Source organism: Eubalaena glacialis, chromosome 8 (assembly GCF_028564815.1).
Source record: "Eubalaena glacialis isolate mEubGla1 chromosome 8, mEubGla1.1.hap2.+ XY, whole genome shotgun sequence".
Classification (NCBI taxonomy): Eukaryota; Metazoa; Chordata; class Mammalia; order Artiodactyla; family Balaenidae; genus Eubalaena; species Eubalaena glacialis.
In genome coordinates, this window is record NC_083723.1 from 69,743,218 (window position 1) to 69,770,892 (window position 27,675).

The 27,675-nt window shown below is 35.9% G+C and overlaps 1 protein-coding gene across 5 annotated transcripts in view; it reads left to right on the forward strand.

Annotated features, from left to right (window-relative positions):
* Window positions 1–27,675, forward strand: part of SGCE (sarcoglycan epsilon) — a 114,177-nt gene that overhangs the window by 57,303 nt on the left and 29,199 nt on the right. For 2 of the 5 annotated variants that reach the window (XM_061198558.1, XM_061198555.1), the window contains 4 exons: window positions 6,393–6,500; window positions 15,838–15,960; window positions 17,595–17,752; window positions 23,796–23,868. In XM_061198558.1, the coding sequence (XP_061054541.1) occupies window positions 6,479–6,500; window positions 15,838–15,960; window positions 17,595–17,752; window positions 23,796–23,868 (376 nt within the window). In that variant the 5' untranslated portion in view covers window positions 6,393–6,478. The remainder of the gene's footprint in view (window positions 1–6,392; window positions 6,501–15,837; window positions 15,961–17,594; window positions 17,753–23,795; window positions 23,869–27,675) is intronic. The other 3 variants (XM_061198559.1, XM_061198556.1, XM_061198557.1) reach the window with 2 other exon arrangements.

A 27,675-nucleotide genomic window follows, 5' to 3' on the forward strand; every position in this document is an offset into this window, starting at 1 on the left:
CACACCTGGCTTTTGCAGCTCTCAACCAGTCTGCCTTGGCCGGTACTGGGAATGAAGACGTGCTAAGATGCCGTCTTCTTAGCCCTGTGAAGTTTGGGATGATTGGAGCCCCTGGGCTTCTCCTTCCGCTGGTGAGCAGCCTCTAGCGTTTACTCCACTCTGCCATACAAATATCATTTTTTCATGTGTCTCATGACCGTGAAGAAAAAAAAAAGAGTGCTATATTCTATAATGCCAACTGTAGTGACAATAGTTTTTTCATTTGAACATCTATTTTTTTAAAAAAACACATTTAAAGAAATCTAAAATTTCCTTCATATTAAGTGAAGAGTAAATGTAATAATAGCTTATATTTTTTGAGAACATCATTGTGTGCTAAGCACTCTTCTAAGGGTTTTAAGTGTATTATCTCATTTAATATTCACAATGCCTCTATGAAGTGGGCACTGTTCTGGCCCTACCAGATGAGGAAACTGAGGTACAGAGACATTGAATAACTAGCCCAGTGGACAAAAACTGGGATTTTGAACCCAGGCACTCTGTCTCCAGAGATGCTGATTTAAACACTACCTTTCTGTGCTCCCGATTTTTATTTCACTCTAGAGTCTAAAATCTTACCTAGCTTGTGCTAAAATTATAATAACTTTAAATTATATTAATTACTTACATTCTGCCCTGCCAGCCTCTTCTTTTTTTTTTTGTTTTGGTTTTTTTTTTGGCTCTTCTGTTTTAACAAAGTTTAGAGGCTTCTCATTCTGGCATTTTTGGTTTGAAGTCTTGCTATTATACTTCTCTTAGGAATATTTTTTTCTGACTCCCTTTGAGGTTGGGGTGAACAGTTCTCCTCAGCAAAGCCATTTTTTTCTCCATAGGTTCCAACTAACCTTTTAGCTTTCCTCTTTTAATGAATTGTGTGTGTGTGTGTGTGTGTGTGTGTGTGTGTGTGTACATACGTACATAACACATAGGATTAATTCCCATGGGTATTGCCTCCTTGCTAGCTGTTTCTAATCCAGCAGTCAGGGAAAACTTATTTTTTTCTAGAAAGAAAAGTAAGCTGAAGAGGACCTACTAGTAATAATAATAATATCTCAAATTACTTAAGAAATATATAGTTCACAGAGTGCTTTCCCATTTAACCATTTGGAGATCGTATTGATGAGTAGATAACGGAGACTTTGAAGTCAATCAAGAAATGGGTTCAAAATGCAACTCTGCTACTTACTAAACATAATGACCTGGGATAAGCTACATAATTTCCTAAGACTTCTTATCCTCATTGTAAAATGGAAGTAATAATACCTGTTTCACATAGTGATGATGTAAGGATTGGAATAGTTATGTATAAAACCTTTAGTGCCTTGTACTTAGCACTCAAAACTTGGTAGCTAATGATAATGGCAGCTAACATTTTTTAGAGAGAAAAATATAAAAACAAGATTTCAGTATAAGAGACAATTTTAAAAGTATTAAGGAGAGTTGCCTAAAAAAGGGAAGAGACAATGTAGAGGGCAAGGGAGAGACATAATGACGCGGGGAATGATGAGAGAAGGGAAGAGATGTAGGCGACATGAGCTGTCTATCCTATTTATGAAAACAAAGTCTGTGTCCCCTTGGAGTGAAATAGGAAAAGAGACAGATGAAACATTGGACAGAGAAAGACTTGACAGTTTGGTTCTAAGGTGAGTGTTAATCAGATTATATTTCATCTGGCAGATTCTGCTATTTACTTGGACAGTGATGTCAGACTAAATTATTATTTATTATTTCTATCCCTTGACATTTTGATTAGCTCATCAGCAATCAGTCACTATTCACAGCTCTTCAATTGCTTTTATTAAATAGCAAACCCTTCCTCACTAAGTCAGCAAATTATTCAGGTTTGGGAAAGAGTCATGTCTCTTCAGAGAGTGTTTGCCCTAGGCCAGATGAGATGCAGTCATGCTGCTACAAGACTCCGGATGAATCATGGAACCTTAAGACAAACTTTAAGTATTGAATGGTTTCTAGGGATTTTAAGGGCATGCCAGTCACCATTGGATTAATTCAGGCTTTGATGAGTTTTGAGAGGGAGCCTTGAGGAATTGGTTAACTTGTATACCATGCTATGCTAGCTAATTGTGTGAATGTCTTCTTAGTCTGGGCTCTGTAAACACGAGATTCATATTATTCTTTGCTTTTGTGTTTATGAATTAGAGCAAAACTCATATCCAGGTACAACTGTAGCATAGATTATCATGAACCAAATGAGCAGAGTGGAGTTCTTTCAGGATTTCTGAGGATGGTCCATTCTCTTTGGAAGGAGTCCAAGAATCAGTCTGTACAGGCTGACTTTTTTTCTTTACACACTAGATTTAATCTTGAAAAGTAATGTATAGAATAAATAGTTTCAAAAATTGAGTCATGTTTTCCCATCCTAAGGAAATTTATTCTCATAGAAAAAAAAATGGTGTGCTCCTTTTCTAATGAAAATCAAACTTATTAAAATACTACCTTTTTTTTCCCAATGAGTATTCTGCATTTGTCAACGTACAGATTACAATAATTTTCTTTACAAGAAGTTAGCCAAGTGGATCCATGATCTTGGACGCACAGTGAAAAATAGATATTTCAGTGTTACTGAGATTTCTCCCTCAAGGTGTGGGACTTGAATGTTTAAGCAGACACATTATCCGTGGTGTTGTGTCTTGCCTTTATTGACATTGTCTGGTGAGTAGAGCAGTAAAAAGTTGTCTTTTTATTTAGATTTATTGGACTGTGGTCTTCTGTGGTCAAAGTAGGACTTTAGATGGATCAATATAAACTTTTAAAAAATGAATATCCTCAAAGCAATGCCAGCCTTAAAATAGAGCTATATCTGTGAGATGTGTTTAAACTATTTTACCCTGCCTCTAGTTTTTAACAACTGAGGCACCAATCAAATTTGTCTTTTGAATTTTGAAATTCTTGTCTGTAAAAGCCAAGTAGGCTGCACTTACACAGGACCTGGAAAGCTTGAGCAATGATATGTTGGTTCACCCGGCAAGGATGTGCAGTGACATTAAATCTTATGGGTTAGTGAGGTTCTAAAAGCCAGTGTATAAGGCAAAAAATTCCATAGACTTAAGTTACCCTAGTAAATCCTTTAAATTACCTATGAAGTACATTATGTGTAGTTTTGTGTGTATAACTGAACAATAATTCTTATGCACAGCATGGTCTGAGAACCACTGGGCTAGAATAAAGGAAGGAACAAAAGGGGTGCTGTCTGGACACCCAAACCCTTCTTTCTCTATGGTAACTCCCCAATCCATGGAAAAGTGGAGAATTCTGAAGCGTGCCTTCTTGCCTGCAGGGTTTACTCCATTCTGCTGTAGGATCAAGCCTCTATAACCTTCAGACATGTTAACAGATTCTCTTGGTTTTGTATGGATTGAACTAGACAATCTACATGAAAGCACCTTGCTCAGGACCAGGTGATGTGATGGATTTAAATGTAAATGTTGCTTGTCAGGTCCACATATATACATTGTTTTTTGAAGAGTTGTAGAGAAGAATTTGGCCACTTGCTTCCTGTCTTTCTAGGTTGAGATTTCCCACTGTCCAGCAGTGACTTTCATGTTCTTGCAAATTGGCTGCATCTGTGGGCCAGTTGGGGATAAGAGAGAGTAAAGTTTTCAGTTATAAGGTTAGCCCTACATTTGTCACATTTGATGTGACTTGGTTGAATATCCTATATACCCTTGGGTTCTGTTGGTCTTCTAGAATTCGTATTTGTGTGTGAGAATCACCTGATGAAACTGTGTAACCCACCTACCTAGATTCTCCATGGTGGAGTCATGAATATGTGTTTTAAAAATTTTTTATTTTGTAGTTTTTGGGGTGTGTGAGAATATGTATTTTTAGAGAGCTGCCCAGGTGATTCTTATGTAACTAGCATGTTGCCTTTGGAACCCAGCAATTAGGAAAACCCTTGGAGGTGGGATATTTTCCACAAGAGGCCATGAACATTTCTGATCCTATTTTAGCTTAAATTATTTAGGAAATGACTACTGTATTCTTCATCTAGATTTAAAAGGACATAACTTCAGTTCTTAGGTGAATCAACCATTTATTAGGTGAATCAGCCATAAGATTGGTCTTTTAATAGATATAAAATGAGTATACTTAGGTTTACATAATTTAAAAATTCAATACCAACCAAGTCATTTATTCACTTGGGGTGCTAAGGCCTTTGATTTCCACTCCCAGGTATCACTGAAATGATCACCTGAGGTTTTGTTTGATTGTTTATTTTTAATAACTTGGGTTTTGAATTGTATTCTTTTTTTCATTTTGGAAGGGGACTTGGTATTTCTCATAATTTAGTTTAAGTTCAGAATTTTACTCAAAATTCAGTTTGAGAAGGAAATAACCATTTCATCTCTGATTTACTAGGGTGAGGAACCCTTTCAACATTAAGTGTCCTGTACCCCAACAAATGTTTCTCTCTTCACTTGTCCTTACTCTCTGATTCATGAAGTATTTTCTTTATATGCTTGTATAAAGCATATATGCTTTGTATATGCTGTACAATATACAAGTATGTGTATATTGTATGTTTCTGCTTGGTCCCACCCATTCTAGTTTTTCTGGGATTGTGTCTCATCATTTATGTTCCTTTTCGTTACACCTAGTCTCTTTCTCTCTCCTTATGTCTTTTCCTCAGCTTATAAACAAAATTTGTTTCCCTACACTAAAATAACCAATCTTTTTCTCTACCTTGCTGCTCCTCAGTCTGCCATATCATTTTATCTCTTTGCTTCCCTATTCTGGCCAGTGTTCTTAAAAGATTAACTCTGTTTGTTGCATCTACGTCTTGGCCTTTTGTTGTCTGGCTTCTACTCTTACCACTTTATTGGAACTCCACTTTCAAGGAGTCACCAATAACTTCTCCCCGTTCACATCTAGCAATCTTTTCTAAGCTCTCATCCTCTTTGACCTTTTTGCAGTAAGTGAGGATGTTGATCACACTCTCCTTTTTGACAACTCTTCCTTTGACATATGTATATGACACTTCAGGCTCAGTTGTCCAACCTCTCTGACCGCCTTGTCTCTTATTTCTTTGCTGAATTATCCTCTGTTTTTTGCTATGTAAATGTATTTATTAACATGTTCTTCTGCCTTTGTTGTCCCTCCCACTTTTCGTGCATTCCTTCTTGCTATATATTTCAACTCCAGAAGCTAGGACAAAACTACGGGGTACACCCTGGGGGATTTGGGAACTGAGCTGAACTCAAAGGGAACATATCTGAGATGGCTAGAGGAAGGGAGAATGAGATGTTGACCCAATGTTGTAGTTAGGAAAAAGGTACCTAAATATCAAGTCTGGAAGATAAGGATGAAAAATGGGAGAGTAAGCAGTAAGATTGGTAGTTTGGATGATTGGAAATAGTATAGGCAAATAGGTCAAGAACGTGAATGTGTATCTTCTCCAGATCATTTTGTACCTGACAGTCTAATGCGTGTTACCTGAGAGCATGATCTCTTTAAGGAATTGCACTGGGACTTTGGCTTCAACAGTCATTTCTCTGGTGATGAACTTCAAATCTGCATCCTTGCCTTAGATTCTCCTGTGAACCAGAGTTCTATTTCCATCTTCTTCTTAGGTGGTTTCACCTGGATATCCAACTGGTACCCCACATTTAACATATCCCCAAATAAATTTGTCATCTTTCTCCTGAAATGGACTCCTTTTTGGCATTCCTAATATATCACTGTTCTGTGTCATCCTCGATCAAAACTTCAAAGCCATTATTGATTCTTTTTTTAGCCCACATCCAGCAATTTGAGAAGTACTGTCAGTATCTCTCCCATGATGTCTTGTAACTGGCCCCACCTTTACTCTTCCTTTCTTCAACCCCTGATTATGGGCTGACTGCTAATCTACACTCCAGAGATATCCCCCTATTTAGTATCCACTAACCCTGATTCTGTTCATTGCTGCCAGTGTAATGTTTCCAAAACTCAACTGTAAATTTAAAAGACGTTTTAAACTTATCACAACATTCCTAGCCAGGGAAAATTGCTTCCCCTCTCAGTGTTATTGTAGCAGCTATGCTTTCTACCACTGTGTGTATATGTGTAATTGCTATACATATACACTATATTATATATTACATATATATTTTGGTACATGAATTATCAATCCCTATAGATTGTAAGCTCCTTGGAGGGCAGGAACTGTGTCTTTACTTTGTATCCCCATATATTCCTTGTATTGACATGCAACAAATATTTATTGAATGGAATTAAACAGCTCGCTGGGGCTGGAAGGAATCTGATACCAGTTAATATTGTAGTAGGTGATTTGTGATAGTCATTTTAATTTGACATTAATTTCATTTTTTGTGCATTTGTTTTATTCTGAAAAGCTTTTTTATTAAGCTGTGCTGATGGCATAAATGGAACAGTTAACTGGAAGACCAAACAGGCCAACAGTTTTATTATCAGCAGAAAAATGACTGCTGGGAAGAAAGATGGTGAGTTTAGGTTGTAAATCTGAATCCCTTTTGGGGAGTCAATTAAATGTCCGCTTCCAATAGTCCTTTTGCTTTTTTAGTCATGTGTGGATTTTTTTTTTTTTGATAAGTCAATCTGAAAAAAATCAAATTTTGTTTTCCTAATCTTCTAAAAGTTCTGATCCTCTGTGTTCGTAATCCATTATTCTCCAAGTTTTTTTCCTTTGCTGTAGTTTTCCCTTTTTTTTAACCAAAAATAATTCTTGTTTTTAACCTATTGTTGCCCCTTATCCAGTCACTAGCTTGCCACTTATGAAAATTGTCCCAGTGTGGTTATTATAACAATTTACTTATAACATTGAAAAACATTAAGAAGTACATTTAACGTAAATCGTTTAAAAACAGTATTTACATAACCTTAGAAAAATGGTCATAAAATATTTTGGCTAGTTGTGGGTGATTTTTTGAATGATTTTTGTTGCAAAACCAAATTGGTATGTTTGCTATTAACTAATTAGATGGCATTTGTTTTCTATTGAAAAGATGGCCTGACCCTTGAATGATTGATTGTCCTTCTAAATTTTTCTTCCCTATCTTTAATGTGTTCGTTAGCAATGTGTCAGGACCTTTGAAATAATGCATTTTATCAGGGAGAAAAAGACTTACTTAATAACCAAAAGATTAGTTGTTTTAAAAATATCAATTATCAATATGAGCTTTCACTTAATATTTCTGGATTATTTGTCTTTATAATCCCTCTTAACTGTACCCTCACCCCTCCCCCCACACACACACAATTTTGGCTATATGTGGTCATGAACAGAACATTAGCAGAACAGTAGCCTAGTTTCCATAACTTTGGGGTAACCAGAATATCTATTAAAAAAAACAACAATTTTAAAATATTTTGAAAAGAGCAGTAATTTTATGTGATAAAATGGCCTTACTGCCATATAAAACTTTCTAGGTATCTTGTAGGAGTGATTCCTGGCTTACCTCATTTTCTTCTTACATTTCTGAGTTGCGGGTCACTTGACTTTTTTCCAGCTAGCATCAAATTATTCCTCAGCTAGAATCTTCTACTCCCAGATCTGTTTCACAGTAGGACCAAGGCTCCCAGCATCTTTTCTACTCTGCTGTCTTTGAAACAAACCCACAAACACCTTTGCATTTTTAAGGAATTTTCATCTCTAATATCGAAAAGAAAACAGAGTTTTATAACAGTAAACTCTCATGAAAAGTTAACAAATAGTCGTTTTCAAAAGCACTAGACTCACTTGTTCTAGGATCTAAGCGTATCGTCCCACAGTCCTTTCCCCACACCCTCCTTAGATATTCTCAAAGGATTTTCTCTGTTTCCTTCAAGGGAATCACCCCCAACTACCTTATCTGGGCTGCTCCTTAATCAGGCTGAGGGCCTTTGGCTTCTTCGGCACATCCACTATTCCTGTTTTCTTTTTATTTTATTTTATTTATTTTTGGTTGCATTGGGTCTTCGTTGCTGCGCACGGGCTCTCTCTAGTTGCGGCGAGCGGGGGCTACTCTTCATTGCAGTGCGCGGGCTTCTCATTGTGGTGGCTGCTCTTGTTGCTGAGCCCCGGCTCTAGGCACATGGGCTTCAGTAGCTGTGGCACACAGCCTCAGTAGTTGTGGCTCGCGGGCTCTAGAGCGCAGGCTCAGTAGTTGCGGCGCACGGGCTTAGTTGCTCCGTGGCATGTGGTATCTTCCCGGACCAGGGATCGAACCCGTGTCCCCTGCATTGGCAGGCGGATTCTTAACCACGGCACCACCAGGGAAGCCCCTTCCTGTTTTCTAATCTTACCAGTTATGGCCCCAGATGGCCCTCAGTATTGCCATCTGCAATTTACTTCTGTCATCTCCCAGGGATTTGGGACCTGCCCTGATTCCTGCTGCCTCACACGAGATCAGTAAAGACCCTTCCTCTGCACTTCACACTATTTTGCACTAAATTGCAGTCTTTCCCTTTTCTTCAGTTTCTTCTTTTTAATATTGATCCCTAGAATTTCTGTCCTCTTTAAGCGTGTCCCTCCATTCCTATTTGATTTTACATAAAGGTACTCTCTAACCGGCTGTCAAGCTCAGCTGAGTCATCTACTATGGTGCTCTTCTTAGTGAAATGTACTATTCCAAGGCCTTTACCATAGCATTCTCTAGAATCTCCATCTCTTCCTTTTTCAAACTTCATGCTCCCTCTGGACCTCAAACTGATTTTCTCCTTGGAACCTGAGCCATAACTGTAGTTCTCAAAATCGAAATGATCAATACATCTTGAGGTAACCAGTTCAGATTATCGCATTCTCTTATTTCCTCAGTTTCTCTTGAACTCATTCTTTAGCTTCTCCCTTCCTGGTTTCCTCCTCTAATTTAAATCCTATCATTATAGTTCTGCATTATTAAAATATCTTACACAGAGAGTAATGAGTTTACTTAAGTGGGTTGTAATAATGTAATGGACAGCCACCAAATGTATTACCTCATGTTAGCAAATCAACAAAATACGTTAACTACCCTGGGTTCAAGTCCTGGCTCTTCCTCTTACTAGTCCTGTAAGCTTGAACCTGTCATTCAGCCTCTCTGGGTTCAATTTTGTTAACTATAAGATGAAGGACTGAACTTGGTTCTTTGCATGCAAACTCCGATTGATGTTATCTGTCAGGAATCCTGGATTGAGTAGAATGCTGAGGCCATATCCAAGCAGGAAGTAATGCAATGATTTGTCTCTTAGTAGAGAAAGTTATTTGGCACGCCCTGACAGGATGGCATCTAAAGCCCCTTTCAATTGCAGTGTTCTATGAGACCAAGTTTATTGATTACCAATTAAAAATGGTTTGCAACCACTTTCCAGCCGACATTTAAGAAAAAAACAACAAAACAAAACAAACACATGATCATTCTATGGAAAAATCAAGATATTTAACTCTAGTATAGAAAAATGGTTTTAGTAAGTGGCTTTGGTTGAGGGGAGGGGAATCTCACAAAGTAACCTTTCTGCTTCTTGTAGAAAAAGATCCAAGTAGTGGTTTCTTTTCTACCTCATGTAGAGAAAAGTGGTCCTATCTCTTAGAGGAGTGAAGTTTTAAAAGGCAATTTAATGCCTTCCCCATGATGAGCTCTAGAGCCCAGGTGTGGACTATCCGTGACTGAAATAAAACAATAGCTGACCACTGCCCAATGAATGGCCTTCAGTACTTTGATGTTGAGTGAACTTAAGGGGTGAAGGGCAGACTGCCGAGAAAAGCTTTTGATTCTAAGCCAAGATTTATAAAGCTGGATTGATAAAACACAAGGTAAATTTTAAAGAGGAAAAAAAAAAACAAAACCAAAACAGGTTGTGTACCTGGCTGCATATTGATGCCTTTCAAACTACTTTTCTACAGACATTATCTGGTTTAGTAATTAAATTTCAATTAGACTATAGAAATAACACATTGAAAAATAAATTAGGAAGGAAACCATAAATATATCAAGCTCTGAAAACCCTGAAATGAGTTCTCTTGGTGCAGAGATATCAAATGGAATTCATCTCTTATAATCAATTCCCATTAATTGGTAGCAGCTTCTTGGAGTGCTGTGTATACAGGGGCTCTGAGCCTCATAAAGAGCTTTTAGCTATTAAAACTATAAAAGAGAAGGCAAGTCTTATTTTTTTCTGTCCGTACTTACAGTTTCTAATTATCAGAGATGATCATATAGTAAAATAAGTTTTCAGCAATTGTATTTTTTGTGTAACTTTCTTTTTAATAATATTCCAGTTCTTTAGCAGGGACGTGGTGTCTCTTCTGTAAATAGGATTTTGAGGAATTGGGATACCTAGTTGCTTAGGCAAAAGTTTATCTTAAAAGCTGTACCAGATAAGTGGCTATTCAGTATTATCTTTGTATTTTAAACATATTTAAAAGTCTTCTTCATCATTCTTATCCAAATTTTTTTTCAAATAATACTTACTATTAAGGCAATACTATGAACAGTTGGAAAATATGCACTGTCTTATTTAACTAATTTGCACTCAGTTAAAGCACCCTTGTCATGTTTCCCAATGAGTAGCTTACGTCTTAAAACTCTCTGAACACGAGAGGCAAATTAACAAAATTGAAATGCTTTTGGAAATAGGCTTCAGTTTCTTATTAATAAATTACTTATTTTAGTGTGTTATGTTCTTAGGCTGATTTAGCTATTGCTAAGGGTAATAGATCACTTAATCAATAGATCTCTGTTTAAATTATGCAGTATATTTCCCACACATCGAATATGTAAGAAATTATTTTATACAGCACATTAAATCCCCTCCTTTTGATTTGACAGTTTGTTTACATAACATATGGGTTGAATTAAGACTTTCTGTGGTACACTTATTTATTTCTGAATACATTTAATACATAGAGTTTATGTTGCCACCTCCTCAAGTAATGGCTGTCTCCCAATTATAGTACGATCATCTTTTCAGAAGTATACTGTGTCAACTAAGAGTCAGGAAATACACCACAAAAGGGTCTCTGGGTAGCCAAAATAGATGCAGCAAACGCAGGCTCCTGTTTTTCACACCTAACAGAGCCCTGCGTGCGTTAAAACAGTACAAATTTGCTCTTACTTTAACACGCAATCCCACCTCACTTGGTAGCCTGGTTTCTAAACCTGCAGCAGATTAATAGCAGCAAATTAGAAGGGATAGAGGAGCTGTTACAGGAAACATATGGATAGCAATGAGAAGTGACAGCTGACAACGTGTCTACAGATGAGGAAACAGAAAATCTATAAAACACACAGCCTTAAAAAGCATTAGCAGACGGTGACCCGCTAGTGTACTGGAATGACAAGGCAACCAAACAGTCCATAAGGGCATGATTGTATTATAGAGGGGAGTGCAATAATTGATGCGCCAATGATGATCTTATGCCATAATGAAGAAGGATCGACCGCCGAGTACTTTAGAAAACTCAGCTCTCTAAAATGTTTCCTTCGTTGGGGTTCCTGCTAAACTGAGATTTTACTGTATTCTCTCAAACCGCAAAAATTAGAAAATGATGATGTAAGTGGACATTTTAAAGTGATTAATTTGTTGATAAAGCATCTATGAGAGAGAGAGAGAGATCACCTTGACATGAATACTGACAATCCTTTATGACTTCAGAGGAGAGGAGACTTTAAGACTTAAATCTAGCTGAGACTTGTAGGGTGTCACACTCAGCAGCCAGTTTATCTTTATAGTCATGTCCCTGTTCTTGATGCAGAAAAAGGGCTGGGAGGTGTTCTCCGGACTTTGTATGTGCCTGTGCACATGCATATGCCGTTAAAAAAATCATCGTGATAATTGTGGAGTGTTATGCTCTAGATTCGTTAGCAGTGCACCACCACAACCCTTTCAAAATTTGATGTTTACTAAACACATCCAGATTTGCTTTTGTTTTTAAGTAATTGTAAATAAGCACACAAATGTGCACCCTCATATTTTCATCTCAGTGTTGCTCCCATAGGGAGAGAATTTCAAATGGACTATTAATAAAGGAAGACAGGATGCTATTTAGCTAGCATGAGGTCCCACTTTATTGCTACCGCCATCACCTTCTGTTACTTGGTTCTTGGCTCTGTGCTGTCCCATAAGATACATTGTCGAAAATGGTTTGTAGTTTCTATGCCTTATGACTAAAACATACAGGGAACAGTTTTATAGAAAGATTTTGGTAGCATGTTAACAAGGAATATTGGACCTGCATTTAGGGAGGGTGAAATATAACCCCGGCCACTTGCCCACATATCCTTTTGCTCTTCTCAACTCAGATATGTAATTTTTCCTTTAAAAAATTCCGTTATTTATGACTACCTGTCTTCAGTTTTTAATCTTTGCAAATCTAGCTACCCTTGAGGTTTGAAGGTGATGTTTTTGACCCCCCGTGGGTTGGACTTTTGGTTTAATTGTTTTGTCCATTAATGGTGATGGATTTGCACGGATTTAGCCACAGACTAGTTTCCAGTTTCATTTGTATCCAGTGGCATGTGTTTGCAGAGAATGGATTTGCAGCCCTAGAGGACTGGAGAGCCATGCAATACACAGAGCAGCCAGACCTTGTGACCTCAGCTTGATTAGCATGTTGCTGTTTGCTTGTATATTTCAGAGACTGTTCAGAGATTTTTTTTTTAGCAATGTGTATTTCAGAGATTCTTCAAGTGTTTCAATTTCGTTTTCAAGACTTTCTTTTAGGGAAAACAATATGCTTCAAGCTTACTGTTTGTGAGTACTACCTAGACATATGTGAGTGCAACATGTGTCCACTGTTAAGTAACAGCCTTTTTTGGTGTTAGTGCAAACCCTATCAGTATTGTTTATATCGCTCATGTTTAGAACAAGAGCCCATAACTGAATTCTCTGTGTTACTTGTTGCTTTTGAAAGGAAGCTAGGTGTAAATACTGCCCAAATAGCCTCTGTTGAAGAGCTATTTGTTTTGCAAGTAACAAATGGGAAAGGTAAGGTAAAGGGCACTTCTCTAAAATGTTGTATGGGTCCCCATAATTTAAACTGATGCTACAGAAAGGAAGTATTATTTTCACAAACAAAACATAGTGGCTTAGTCATCTTCCATTTCTAGATGATGACTGTGTCATACATCTGTATCATGTTTTTCTCAAAGTGAATGGCATACTATACTTACAGTGAAGCAGGCTTTACTGCAGAGTTGCCAAGGTAACTGACCAGCAAGTATGCAGTTCAGCAGATTGCAGAAAGGCAGTTGTACACATGAATAAAGAAATGTGCATGTCATCTTAAAACCCAGGAGGGCCATGGTAGATTGTGGTTTGGCTCTGTAGATTGTAGAAATTTTTTTGTTTGTTTGTTTGTTTATGAAAGCAGAAAGTGAGATGTTCTACGCTAGTCCTTGAAGTGAGGTAATAAGCAGTGACAAGTACCCTCTTATGGTTCTATTTTAGGCCCTACCATGGGCCATATAGAAAATAGAATCATTTCAATATTATTAATATGAACAACCTTTCTTTTTGATTTATAAGCTAGCTTTTACCACCTTATGGCAGCAAAAGCTACGGGAGACTGTTAGTAGTTTATAATGTAAATGGAAGATGGTAACCCATAAACTGCTACACACATATGAGAATTAATTTAAGTTACAAAACTGAAAATGAAGTAAGTATTATATATATTTAGTCCACAAACATAAGAACTGTGTTTCCCTCTACAGTGCTTTGTATTAGAATGTATTCATCCATTTATAAAATTATTCACATATGCCAGACACCTTCTAGGTGCCGAGAAAATAACAAAGGTAAATAAAGTTCAGTGCTGGACTTCAAGGTGTTTTTAATCTCTAGAAAGAATAAATTGGATAAGCTCCAAAGAGATTCCTTTGAATTATGCAAAACATTCCTGTGCCTTGGATGGAAGATTGTGATCTAGAATTTAAACACCTTTCCGTATAGAATGAAGTAACTTCTCACCAGGAGTTCACAGCTCTCCATAATTTGACTCATCTTCCCAGTTTTCCTACCCCCCACCAGGATCTAGCATTACTGGCTTAATTCCCTTTCTTGAAAGGGCCCCGCAGTATCCCACTTTTGTATCTTGCACATTTCACCGCTGAAATTGCCCATCTCTGAGTATCAGAATCTTGCTAGTACTTTAAAAGCCATATTGAATTCTACTTCTTATATAACCTTTCCCAGGTCTTTCCAGCTTCCATTGCTCTTCACCATCTTTCCAGGTCTTGCCAGAGCAGTTTTTCTCTCTGGGGTCATACCTAGTTAGGGGGGTGTTGTCCTCCCAAACCAGATGGTGAGCTCATGAAAGGCAGGGACTGGGTCTCCTTCATCTTCACATTCTCCACAGCACCTAGCATTCAGCGGATGCCATGGAATCCAGCTGGTGAAAAATCTCTAATTCTCATCCTCACTATTTTTCTGTGATTCACATATTCTTGTTTTTTTGGAACGGGACCATTTTCACAGGTGAGTAAATTTCTCTTGGATAGAGAGAGAATGGGTACTCTAAATGCCATGGGAATGCTTACCAGTGCTAGTACAAAACAAGTCAGGAAAGAATGAGTCTCCCTATGTACCTAGTTTAAACCTAACTTGCCGCTTCCTTCCCTCCGTTACCACAGCCTTTGAAGTTGTGTTTTTAGTAGTAAAGCTATGGATACATGAAGCTACAAGCCAAATATTTTAGTTCAGTTCCCCATTTTTGGCAGCCATCCACAGAACTGTAGGGGCAAGTTTTCACAGATAAAGAAACATTTTTGTGGGAGTTCCTATTTTTATGCTGAAAAATTCACTGTCAGTGATTTTGCCATCCAAGGGCTTTTAGTTAGTTGTGAGCCCGGGAGTGAGCAGCCTTGGGTTCTTAAGGTTAATTACTACATTTACAAATCCATCAGTGACTAAGAGAAAGAACTTGCCTGATACGGTTTATTTGTTTAAAAATTGCAGCCAGTAGCCAAACAGGAAGATAGAAAACCAAAAGAGATTGTAGAGGTGACAAGGGTAATGGCAGTAATGTGTTGGTGGAGATGATGATATCAGAGGAAAAGACGATAAGTTGAAACTAATCAAACCAATTTGGTCATTTTAATGTACTCACATCATGTATTGTAAGTAACCAGTAAATCATGAAATCTGCCCCATTTCACTTAAAGAAATGATTTGCGCTGAATTTTATTATGTAATTGTTATTGCTTATTTAGGAGGTAGCATAATAGACTAGATTGTATGTGTAAATTATTAAATGTCGAGATCAGGTAAAGTGGAATAAATCACTTCCAGGAAAGATAGGGGGGGAATAATACTCAAAGAAAGAGTATCCAATGCATTTTTATAAGTATCAATATATATGAAAGTCACCTTACATATATCAATGGTATTATGTAGTCCGATATGCTCTGTCTGGCAAACAGTTAATACGGTGGAGATTGTTACCATTTAAAAATGACTCTTTATACTTTGCTTTGAAAAAAGGAAAAAGAAAAAATATACTGTAGCAATTATATAGCTGGTCAGTTCTCATGATGTATTTTGTTGGTAATAATCTCCACAAAAATTACAAAAGAGATTTCATGGATGTCTTTATTATTTAATAATAATTTAAAATATTAAATGTGCCTAATTCTGCTTACATAATATTTGAAAAGTCTATAAACACAGCAAGTTGAGAGTTGTCCCATGTTTTGTCCTAAAACCACTCCCCTTTAAAACAAACTTCTTAACAATCTTGCATGTTGCTTCAGTTTTCTCAGAAATTTCTACATAGTGAAACCCTTCTTTACAGTGTAAGTGAATTTTCAAAAGCAGAGCTCATTATTTGTCTTTCTGTCTCTTATCTTCCCTCTTTGTTTTCAGTGTACACTATTTTCTCCAAGGTGCACTCTGATCGGAATGTCTACCCATCTGCAGGTGTCCTCTTTGTTCATGTTTTGGAAAGAGAGTATTTTAAGGGGGAATTTCCACCTTACCCAAAACCTGGTATGTTCTGGTGGGAAAAAAAGTGGTTAATTTACTAAATTTTTCTTTTTGTTCGATGTGCATAATCTAGATGATACATGATCAGATGTTACTGACATTATTTGACATGGTCTGGATATGTGATAAATTGATTGTTATAGAATATTTCCCATTTTAAGATTAGAAATTTAATTACCGAAGGAAATAATTCCTTTTTTGAAATTTAAAGAAAGCGTATTTCTGATTTCCTAGTCTTGAGTTTTGTGCTTCTGACAAATGACCTACCTCTATTCTCAGAGAAATAATTATAGATGTACAATTACAGTTTTCCACATTAAGACTTAGAGTCTTACATAGTACATTGAGTTTTGGAAAACTGTACATATGTTGTAGAAGAGAATGAAATATGGTATTAAGAAAGAGTTCTCAAAAAAACTTTTACAATATGAGATAATTTTATATAACTTCATAATCATATAATGGAGATTAATTTTTCTTCAAAGTAATACCAGTTATGAAGTCCTATTTAATTTACTATTGGTTTAAATTATGTTATGTTGGATTGTCACAAATGCCATCAAATTAACGAAGATACAGAAAGAATAGCAAGAGAAAATACATTGTTATTATGACTCTTACTTAAGTAACAAATAAAAATGAATTTCTGAAAATTATAGCATTAGAATTAATATAAATATTATTTTTGTGGATTATATGATGAATAGCATACTTGAAAACACTCATAAAATACAGTTAAGCATGTTCTCACCAGCATTCAAGAAACAAGGCAGTCTTTTCATCAATTACTTAAAAAATGTTTTCTCATGAGGGGCATTCTATTTTTGCAAAACTATATAGCTAAACCTTGTGAGCAGCAGCTTCAACATTGGAGAAAAAAACATAGTTAAGAGCATAGTTTCTGGAGTCAGCCAGGATTAAATTCTAGTTTCACCACTTAGTATGGCCATGAAGAATTAACATGGAAAATTACATATTTCATCAATAAAATTAGGGCTAATAAGAGTACTACTTTCATTGGTATGTTTGAAAATCAGATGAAATAGTGCCTGTAGAGGCCAGGCACATGCTAATAAAATGACACCATTATTATTGTTTATTATTAATAAATGTCATGTTATTGCAGTTCTTTTGGATTTGGACTTGGATTTTTTCAACTCATCCTCCATTGTTTTTAAATTACATAATTTTTGTTTTGATGACGCTTTTATAATTTTGAGATATCCCTTAAGATGAGTTTGATAGTGTTCAGAGTTTCATGAAAGGAAGGTTTCTCAGAAGAATGAATACATCAACATGATTAGGGGATTTTCCTGAAAGATAGTTGTCTCATTGGTAGAACTTTTCCACTGCTATGTGACCTCCTCCCCCAAAAAGGAAAAGGAAATTTACCCCCAAATTGTATGAATATGCTTTCTTTGTTGAATCAGATTTCTAGACTAACTAAACAACCAAAAGGATTTTTTTCTTACATGAGGCCCTAATCCAAATTCCCAGATGGATTTTTTTTTGGTGTGTATTTAATTTGCTACAAATGTTAAGAAAAAAAATTTTAGACAGACATATTTTTATTGAAACAATCAAAGCAACATGTGAAAATAACTGTCTTATATCTTACTTCTGTGTTTCTTACCTAGGGGAGATTAGTAATGATCCCATAACATTTAACACAAATTTAATGGGTTACCCAGACCGGCCTGGATGGCTTCGATATATCCAAAGGACACCATACAGTGATGGAGTCCTATATGGGTCTCCAACAGCTGAAAATGTGGGGAAACCAACAGTCATTGAGGTAATTTACTTAGAAAGAGCAAAATTATATTCTTGGTTTTTTGTAATTTGAGTTTCAAATGTTGTAATTAAAATTACATGGCAGTGGTTTTCAGTATTCTATGCATGAAAACACACTAGATAACATTTGGAAATGTACCATTCCTTTCTGTTCATCTACAGAGTTTTTTGTTTCAGCTTTTATGTTAAAAAGCGCCATCTAAATTAGTGAAAAAAATTAAAAGGTACTTAAAAGAAATAAATTACTGTGAATTCTATTTAAGAAAATGAACAAAAACTTAAAACACTTATTTTCTCCAAATTTTAATTTCAGTTTTCATGTTCATTCAGTCATTAAGGAGACGTCTTTTGAGCCCCTACCATGTGCTGAACATTATGATAGGTGTCGGTGGTAGAAAGATGAAGAGTAGCTGTGCCCTGCCATGTCTTACAGTTCAGGGGTTGAAGCACTGGAATGGAAACTCAAACTTAGCCAGCACTGACATAACTGTTATAATAAGAAGGTGCCGTTTGATGCAGAGTTACAAGAGGGTAAATAGAAATTCACTAAGCAGAAGGAAGGCTATTTTAGGCAGAAGATGCAGCACATCAAAATCTTGGAGGCATAACCATAACCACATAGTCTTAGAGAACTGCTAGTGTGGCTAGAGGACAGGATGCACTCCAGAGGGCAAATGATGGGAACGGAGGTGTTGATGTTGGTAGGAGCAGATCTTTGAGGGCTCTGTAAGCCATGCGGATATGTTTGACCTTTACTTTGGGAGTGATGATGGTGCTATAATTAATCAGATTTTTACCAGTACCTAATAGCATACCTGGAAGATATTAGAAATTGAAACAATAACAAAAACAATGATGACATCGAACCTTTAATGGGAATTAATTTTTTTTTAATGAATGGATATAAAAGCTAAAAGCGTTTCACTCTTTACTATACCTAACAAAATCAGAATTAGAATGGCAATTAATGGCAGGAGAGGCCTACTATAGTTTTATGCCTAGATGCCTCTAGGATCTTAAATTGGAATTTAACTCTTCAATTCCATAAAAGCTTACTGGTAGTGGCCAGGGCACCAGCCTAGGAACTGCTAGTGGAATTGCCAGGAGTTTGTATATGTCCTGCGTGGCATGTGTTCTACCACCAAAAATTTGTAGAATTTCTGCAGATTCTCAGGAGATTACATGCTTTGAGTTTTTCTCCAAAGTTTTAGTCAGCCGTGGACTCTGGATATGAGCTTCCATGCTGGCTGAGAGAAGGTGTTTCTTCATTTGAACTGAAGTTTGTATTAACATGACATTTCAGTGATTTCTATCTATAAATCTGCTTTCTTAAGGCAATGTTGATATAAGATAGAAATATATGTAGATATAAGAAAGAAAGTTATTTGGAGTTATTGTCAAAATAATTTTTTAAATATTCAGTAAAGTTATAAAAGAAATATATAAATGTAAGTCACCACCTTGCTAGATTAAAAAAGAAAAACACAATCACCTTGAAGATTCAGAGAAAGCACTTAATAAAATTCAACACCTATTCTTGATAAGAAAAAAATAACTCTTAGCAAACTAGGAATATAAGTGAAGTTCCTTAACCTAATAGGTTATTTATCAAAAATAATAGCAAACATCATTTTTTAATGGGAAAACACTAGAGGAATTCCATTTAAATTCAGGAACAAAACAAGTATGACCCCCTGTATCACATCTATTACAGAATATATTAGAAGTCCTATACAGTGCAGTAAAGAAAGAAAAAGAAATTTATAACTATTCGAAAGGAAGAAATGGAATAGTCAATGATATAAAGAGTCTATAGGCTATTAAAATCTTCAGAAAGCCTAGCAGTAAGCTATGGGATCAATATAAAAAATTTAGTTATATTTATTCATTAAATAACAAGTACTGAGAGAAATACATGATTTTAAAAGATACCATTTTTTTAGTAGCAACAAAATTATAATGTACTTGGAATAAATCTAACAGAAGGTATGCAAGTTCTGTATGGGAAAAATTATAAAACTTTGTTGATATTAAAGAATGCCTATATAAATGAAAAGATAGTTCATTCAGGGATAGGAGGACTGAAAATCATGACAGCATCACTTTCCCCCTAATTGATCTATAGATTCAATGCAGTTCCAATAAAAAAATCTCAGTAGGTTATTTCATGGAACTTGGCAACTAATTCTAAAATTTATAAGGAAGGTAATAAAGCAAAATCAAGACATGTTTAAAGAAGAATAAAAAGGGGAAAGATTTCTTTCCTTTCCGGATAGCAAGATTTATTGTAAATATGTAGTAATCAATCATAAGTTTGTATTGATACAGGGATAGACAAATTAACCAATGAATAAAATAGGGAGCCCAGAGACAGATCCATCTACATAAAGAACAATGATATATGTCTAAAGAGGTGGTGCCAGAGATCACAGATTAGGGAAAAGGAGGTCAATTTATTGACTGGTGCTCAGCCATATGGCAAACATAAAATTAGATTCTTACTTCACAGGAAATACAAAACTCATGTCTAGGTAGATTAAGGATTTAGCAAAAATTTAAACTATTATATAAAACTGTAGAGGAGTATCTTTCTGAGTTTGGGGGAGGGAAAGAGATCTTAAATAACACCTAAATTTTTTTATTTAAGTGAAAAGATTGATAAATTTTACCATATTAAACTTGTGAACTTCTGTTCATCAAAAGAAAACATTAAAGAAAAGACAACCCACAAGCTGGAAGATGATATTTTGAATATATATAGCTGACTAATGATAAGTATGTAAAATATAAAAAAGGACTCCTACAATTTCAATAAGAAAAAGATGTGAACAGACATTTCACCAAAGAGGAGACATCAATGCCATTTAAGTAAAGAAACTTACTCTCATCAGTTAAGGAGGAATATTCAAATTAAAACCACAGTGAGAATTTTATCCTCAGTAAAGGTCATTGCAGTGGATGTGGGTTGGAAAACGGAATATTTCACATAGCTGAGTATCACTGTACCCTATGATCTAGCAGTCCCACTTCCAGATATGCACTTAAACAGTTGCAGGGAATTCCCTTACGGTCCAGTGGTTAAGACTTGGTGCTTTCACTGCTGTGGCCCGGGTTCAATCCCTGGTCAGGGAACTAGGATCCTGCAAGCCACGCAGCGTGGCCAAAAAAAAAAAAAGAAAAAACACTTGCAAATGTCCACCCAAAGGCATGCACAATCATGTTCATTGAGCAATGTTTGTATAGGAAAACACTGGAAACCCACAAACCAATTGAGATCCAGAAGTCCAGCAGCAAGAGACTAGATAAATTGTGGAGTATTCACACAGTGAACATTTATAGCAGCAATGAACTTAAGCTTGCCTGGCAACATGAATGAATGTTTTTAACGTAATGTTGGAAAAAACCAAACAAACCCCAGAAGACTGCATACAGTTTACTATTTTTATAGGCGCTCAAAAACCAGAAAAATGGACAATATATTTTAAGCATACATGCATGGATAATAAAACTATATTTAAAATGGATGGGATGATAAACACAAAATCCAAAATGGTTACTTTGGTTGGAGAGAAGCAAGAGGCTAGGGTAGGAGAGAAACACATGTGTTGAACCAGGATTCACAGGGGTGCATTATACCTTACTACCAACATACAATGTTATGAATATGTATCAAATAATATCTAAAAAGATGATGAGGGCTTCCCTGATGGCGCAGTGGTTGAGAATCTGCCTGCCAGTGCAGGGGACACGGGTTCAAGCCCTGGTCCAGGAAGATCCCACATGCCGCGGAGCGACTAAGCCCGTGCACCACAACTACTGAGCCCGAGCTCTAGAGCCCACGTGCCACACCTACTGAAGCCCGTGCACCTAGAGCCCGTGCTCCACAACAAGAGAAGCCACTGCAATGAGAAGCCCGCACACTGCAACGAAGAGTAGCGCCCCCTCGCCACAACTAGAGAAAGCTCAAGTGCAGCAACAAAGACCCAATGCAGCCAATAAATAAATAAATTAATTAATTAATTAATTAATTAAATTTTAAAAAAAGATTATGAACACTTAGCATCTCTTTCATCTAACACAAGTATTGATTTATCTGTAAATAACTCATTTCTACATCCATATATAATATATTTTCAGTGTTTAAAAATATCCTGTTAATAATATAGTCAAAAGATTTTGCATATCTTAAACTAATATTTAATCATATATATCCACTAATTAATTTATTCAGTAGCTACTTATTAAGCATCTAAAATAGATCAGCCACTATTTTAGAAATAGGGGATCAGAAAGTGCACAAACATGCATACCTCTTTGCTATGAAGGGCTTCACATCATCATGATAAGTAGAATTTGATTGAGGATATTACAGTATTTAAATATCTCATTAGAAGTCATAGAAGAATTGCATTCTGTTATAGCTGTTAAAATTAAGCATTAAATATAAATTCAGATAATAAAATTCTTCCTCCTGATTCATGAAAGGTTCTTCACTCTCTTGTGTAGCCTCTGATTAAAAAAAACTTATTAGAATTTATGAAATTTACAATAATGAAATTTGTGATAATTATGGGAAGGCTAGCCAGAAAAATATTGCCATTAATTTGAAAATGTTTAACCTTTTTTTCTGAGCATTAGCTTTGAGATATTATAACAAATAGTATCTAGTATTTTTTTTCCACTGAGAATATTATTAAATTTTTTGCAGGGTAAACTTTTAAAATCATGAGGATTCCCAAATGTTTTTGCATTTCTTCATTTACTTGTGAACAATAATGCCTCGTTAATTTTAATGACTAATCTTAATTTTAGTGTTCAGTGTGAACCTAATTGACCACGTGTCCCAACAGAGAGCAGCAAAGAAGTCATTAAATTCAAAAGAAATTTGACAAATTGTGGAGAGATAAGTGCTTTTATCTTTGTGGAATAATACACGTTTCAGAATATGTACTTTGAAATATTGTTAAAGGTTTGGAATTTTTTATCCCAAAATTCTGATTTTCGCTGTTCTCTCAAATAATATTTCTGATGAGTGTAATGCATTTTATTTAAAGCTCATATGTGATGCTATTAAAATCTTTGATACTTGTTTTTAAATATGCAAGATATTTCTTTTCAGTTTGCGTCAGTTTTATCTTTTTTGTCGCAGTGTCAACTACAGCTGCAGTTACTGCCAGAAGGCTAGTGCTGGGATGCTAAGACTTTTACACAATCATTTGGGGTTTTTTTGAGGTACTGCAGGCCTGTCTGAGTGATTTAATATCTGTTATAAAGTTAATTATTCCTTGATTTTTGAAGCCATATCCTGTTGTTGGCCTTTGCTTTGTTTGTTGTTTGCAGTGGCTGCTTCTGAATTGACTTTGATGTAAGTTCATTGGCTCTGCAAACATTTACTAATATTTGACTCTGCGAAGGGATTGATTTGTGTTTTTGAGCATTTGCCATCAGCTTCTTAGACTGTGATCCTCACTGCTGTACTCCCATTGTGAGAGATGATTTCCAAAGGGTTCGTGACATTTCTTGACTGGTTGGTGTGCAGTTTAGTACTGAATGCAAACACCACAGAGACATGCTTGTTTTAAAGTGTACTTTCTGGTATGATCCTTAAGCTCCATTTAAAAGTACACAAATATATTGTTTTGGCTTTTTTGAAATTTTAGAACAGCTCTGGTAAGTAATTCGTAATGGTTAATCCATTTACTAATGATGCATCTGCATTGCTACTGGCACTTAACAGTCTTCTATAAAAGGGTTTTTCTGATTTTAACTTGTTGTTTTAGCATGTTAAATAGACCTAATTATCTATTTTCCCACAATATTGCTAAAAGCTCTGAGTTCTTGTCCAGAGAAGGAATATTTTGTAAGTATATAAACAAATAATGAAAATGGAAAGAACGACAATTTGTTTTCATTTTGTCCTTAATGAATTTCGTTTTCCAAATAACATTTTACTTCTTTTTTTTTTTTGTAAGATGAGTTTAATAGTTATTTTATATCAAAAAATAGAATTTTACTTCTTTAATATGACTTTCTTTTTCTAATAGATAACTGCCTACAATAGGCGTACCTTTGAGACTGCAAGGCATAATTTGATAATTAATATAATGTCAGCAGAAGGTAGGTATGGAAAAATATGTTGCTGATTGTTTCCTTATTTGCAAGAAGTATTTCATTATATTTTATATATATGTAAAACATAGTTAAGGATTTTAAAGCACCACATACCTACTATAACTAATGAAATAGTAAAATGTAGAAAACTAAGCAATATTTAACTCATTATAAAATATCATGACGTGTTTTGGTGCTGAAAACCTGAGGATAGGGAGCCAAATATAGAGGCCACTTATTTTCTCCAGGCCTTGGTTAAATCATCTGTAAAGTGAGACTAAGAATACTATTTCTCTCATAAGTCTGAGGTAAGGATGCCATCATTTAAGTCTCAAAATGTGCTTGACATAGGGCTGATCATAGAATGCATGACTGGTATTATTTTACTTTAAAACCTATCATCGGTGGTAGTCTAGTTGTATATGATGATAAAGAGTTGTTGATGGACAGAAATAAACCATAATTTGGGTCACAGTCTCCTTTCTAAATAGCTAATCATGCATCTGTAATTGCTGGAGTCCAACAACAATTTATCGTTACACATGCTTGAATTGTAAGTGATGCCTAAGGGTTTAGAAGGTTAGGGACACAGGAGAGATTCCAAGAATTACACTCTCAAATATTCTGATCCTGTTTTGGCATTCAATGGAAAAAATACATACCACTAAATACTTTGTGGTTAAAGTTTATAAATCATGGGATACTATACCAGATATCATTTATGAGGGTGACAGGAGAAGAACTGATATAGCATTTTTCCCCCCAAAACAGTAAAACAGTTGTGCATCCTGGATAGGAAAATTCTTACTTCTATTTACTAGTACGATTGAAAACAAATAAGCAAACACAACACATTTTATCAGAGCCTACTAATTTGGAATTCGTAATAATTCAGTAAAGGCTGAGTTAAAAATTACCTTTACACTATATGAAAGAAAGCAATTTCGATAGAATTGCTAATGCAGTACATAATTGGGGAGAAGATTGCTGGAAGGTTTTGAAACCCTTAACATGAGTTTTTTCCCCAGGCATTTTAGCTGTAATAATTGCAGACAACAAATGTGCTAGTTGAAAATTTAAAATGGCCTTCATATATGAAAAGAAAGTCCAAGTACCAGTTCCTCTGGCCTGGCCAGAAGACTCTGTACCCACTTTTCCACTTCCCAAGGGCTTTTGGAAGGTATTCATGTTCGGATCAAAGAGATTTTTATTCTTGACTCCAATTGTAATTGGATACTTGCATCCAGTCCAAGCTGTCCTTGTAGAATTTGGAATACCTTTAATGAGCAGAATGGTTGCGAAGTTCCCTTTCTCCTTGGGAATCCATCAGTTTAGTTATATACTTCCATTGCAGTGGGCTCGGACCACTAACCTCACTATTATGCTCTCAGAAGGACTCAAAACCCTTTGTCAGGTATGGGAGCCCCTACAAACTGAAAGATAGCCTGGTCTACAGTTTTGAACCTCTTCCTTCTCAAGTCTGGTCTCAGTCCTGTCAATACAGAGTACACAGGCATCTGTCAGTACAGAGTACATGGGTCCACACACGTGTACTCAATACGTAGTACACATGTGGGGACCCATGTTCAAGCAGATACTAATGTAAGACTGTTAGATGATTGAAGGATTGAAAGTTGGCATTAGGGACTATTTATTTAAATCAGGGTTGAGGGAGCACGAGTACATGGGTTTTGAAAGCCTCCTTTTACATAAGGGTCAGTGGCCCAAACTCTGAAAATCAGTGCACCAAATGGCAGGCATGTTTCCTTGCTTGTCTCGATGGAATCCATGGAACGATGGACACTAGGACGTACATCTTTGAGCATGGCCTGTACACATGCCATTTCTCCCAGATAAGGTTAGGAAAGAAGTAACAAGGGTTGAATATCCGGATAACCATGCTCAGTGCAACTCCCCGCTCTGGGAGACCTAATGGGAAATTAGTCATGTAGAATCATACAGCATGGAGCTCAAGGAGAGTACATAGAGTGATCTCTAAATTGGGTTTAGTGCCTCAGAGGCCTGCCACCAATCTGTTGGCCTACTGTTCCCTTGGCCTCTGTGATATCCAAATATAGCAGGCACGGGATTTCCCCAAAGTTAGAAAGCTACTGTGACTCATCTCTGGGAGGCCTGGCAGCAGCACTTGGCCGGGTAGACGGCAGGCAGCTGCACAGCCCGGAGCCTCGGAGGGCGTGGCAGCCGCAAGTCTCAGAAAGGAGCCACGGAGGGTCACATGGGTTAGGGAAAGCCAAGTAACAGTTCTCCAAGGAGTAGCACTGATAATAAGGAAAAAGTTTTGCACGCTTTTTTAGAAAAATTTCACTGAATGAAATTAATAGATGATCGACTTCTAGCATACCCAAAAACTATACTTGGTATTATTTATAAATATTATATATTGCCAAGAAACTGTTCTTCATGACATTTTTCTGCATGACTGTTTCTCAGTATGGGGAAAAATGTAGCATGATTAAGCTCCTGTTTATCTGTATAAAACAGGAAATGTATCAGTATAAAACAGGAAACTTATCTACATAAAAGAGAATAAACATAGCATATTTTAGAAGATTGCAGATGGGCTATACATCAAACAAATCTAACAAAATCATAAGCAGAATAAATTACTGGGTAGGGGATGAGTAAAGAGCCTTCTGTGATTAGGGCTTTGAAAAACTTAGTCTTTAGGGAGAGACACCACACTCCAGAAAACTCTCCTGAAAACTCGAAAGCCAGAATATCTCCTTGACTTCATCTCTGGCATCAAATGTCCTTTAATATTAAAGAGGCTTGATAATAAATGAAGTCATCAAGGTTTCAGTTATTTATCGTATAATTTTAGTTTTTTGTTTATTAAATAAGAATGGAATAGTACATGAGATAAAAATAGTATAAGAAATAAGAACATATAGTACATGAGTTTTAATGAAATAAGTCAGAGGATATACATAATATAATTATTGTTGGGGACTTTAAATCTGTGTATAGTCCAGACATATTTTTTTTCCTTTTAAGTAAAGGGCAGAATCCAAGTAATTGTGCATATTATTGTAAGAATTGCTAAAGTTTACCATTTTCTCAGTTCTTACTCTATATTGGGAGCTCCATTGAGCACTTTATATCTACAGTCTCTTTTAGCTTAGATAAAAATCATATGAGGTAAATTCAAATGATCGAAAGATCAGCTTCCCTTTCTGAAAGTATGGAGAAAAATACAAGTCCCTGCTTACCTTCTGGTTGTGAGTGTTAAATACGGTAATTCACCTCTTTCCCTTAGGTTGGCCTGCCTCATAGTATGTATTCAAAAAAAGTAGCCTTTATTCTTACAGAAGTATTACTAAACAAAAAGAAAGCTATCCTCTGTCTTAACAGAACAACCAGAATACAGGAAATGATAGTTTGTAATTGAAGAGTAACATTTGAGAAGCTGAAATAAATTATATTTATTTAAAGTTTCTTATATTGAGAGTCTGAATGGGACATTGGGTTGGTTTAAAATATTCATTTTGGCATCTTTAGAGGGAAATTACTGATGAGACATTGGGGAGGGAAAAAGCTAACTAAATCTCTAACAATGTGAGATATGGAATTTCATGAGAAATTTAAAATATTATTTCTCTAGAATATTTAATTATGGAGTGATCCAAAGAATGAAATAGCTATGATTTCAGAGTGCTTATTGAAAATACAATCAATATTTATTTTAGTAAAATGTGACATTTTAGCCTGCTCCAAAAAGATCAGTAATACTGCAAATTAAAAATATGGTTTTCCATATCATATATAAGCAACCCACAAGCAAGTATAGATATT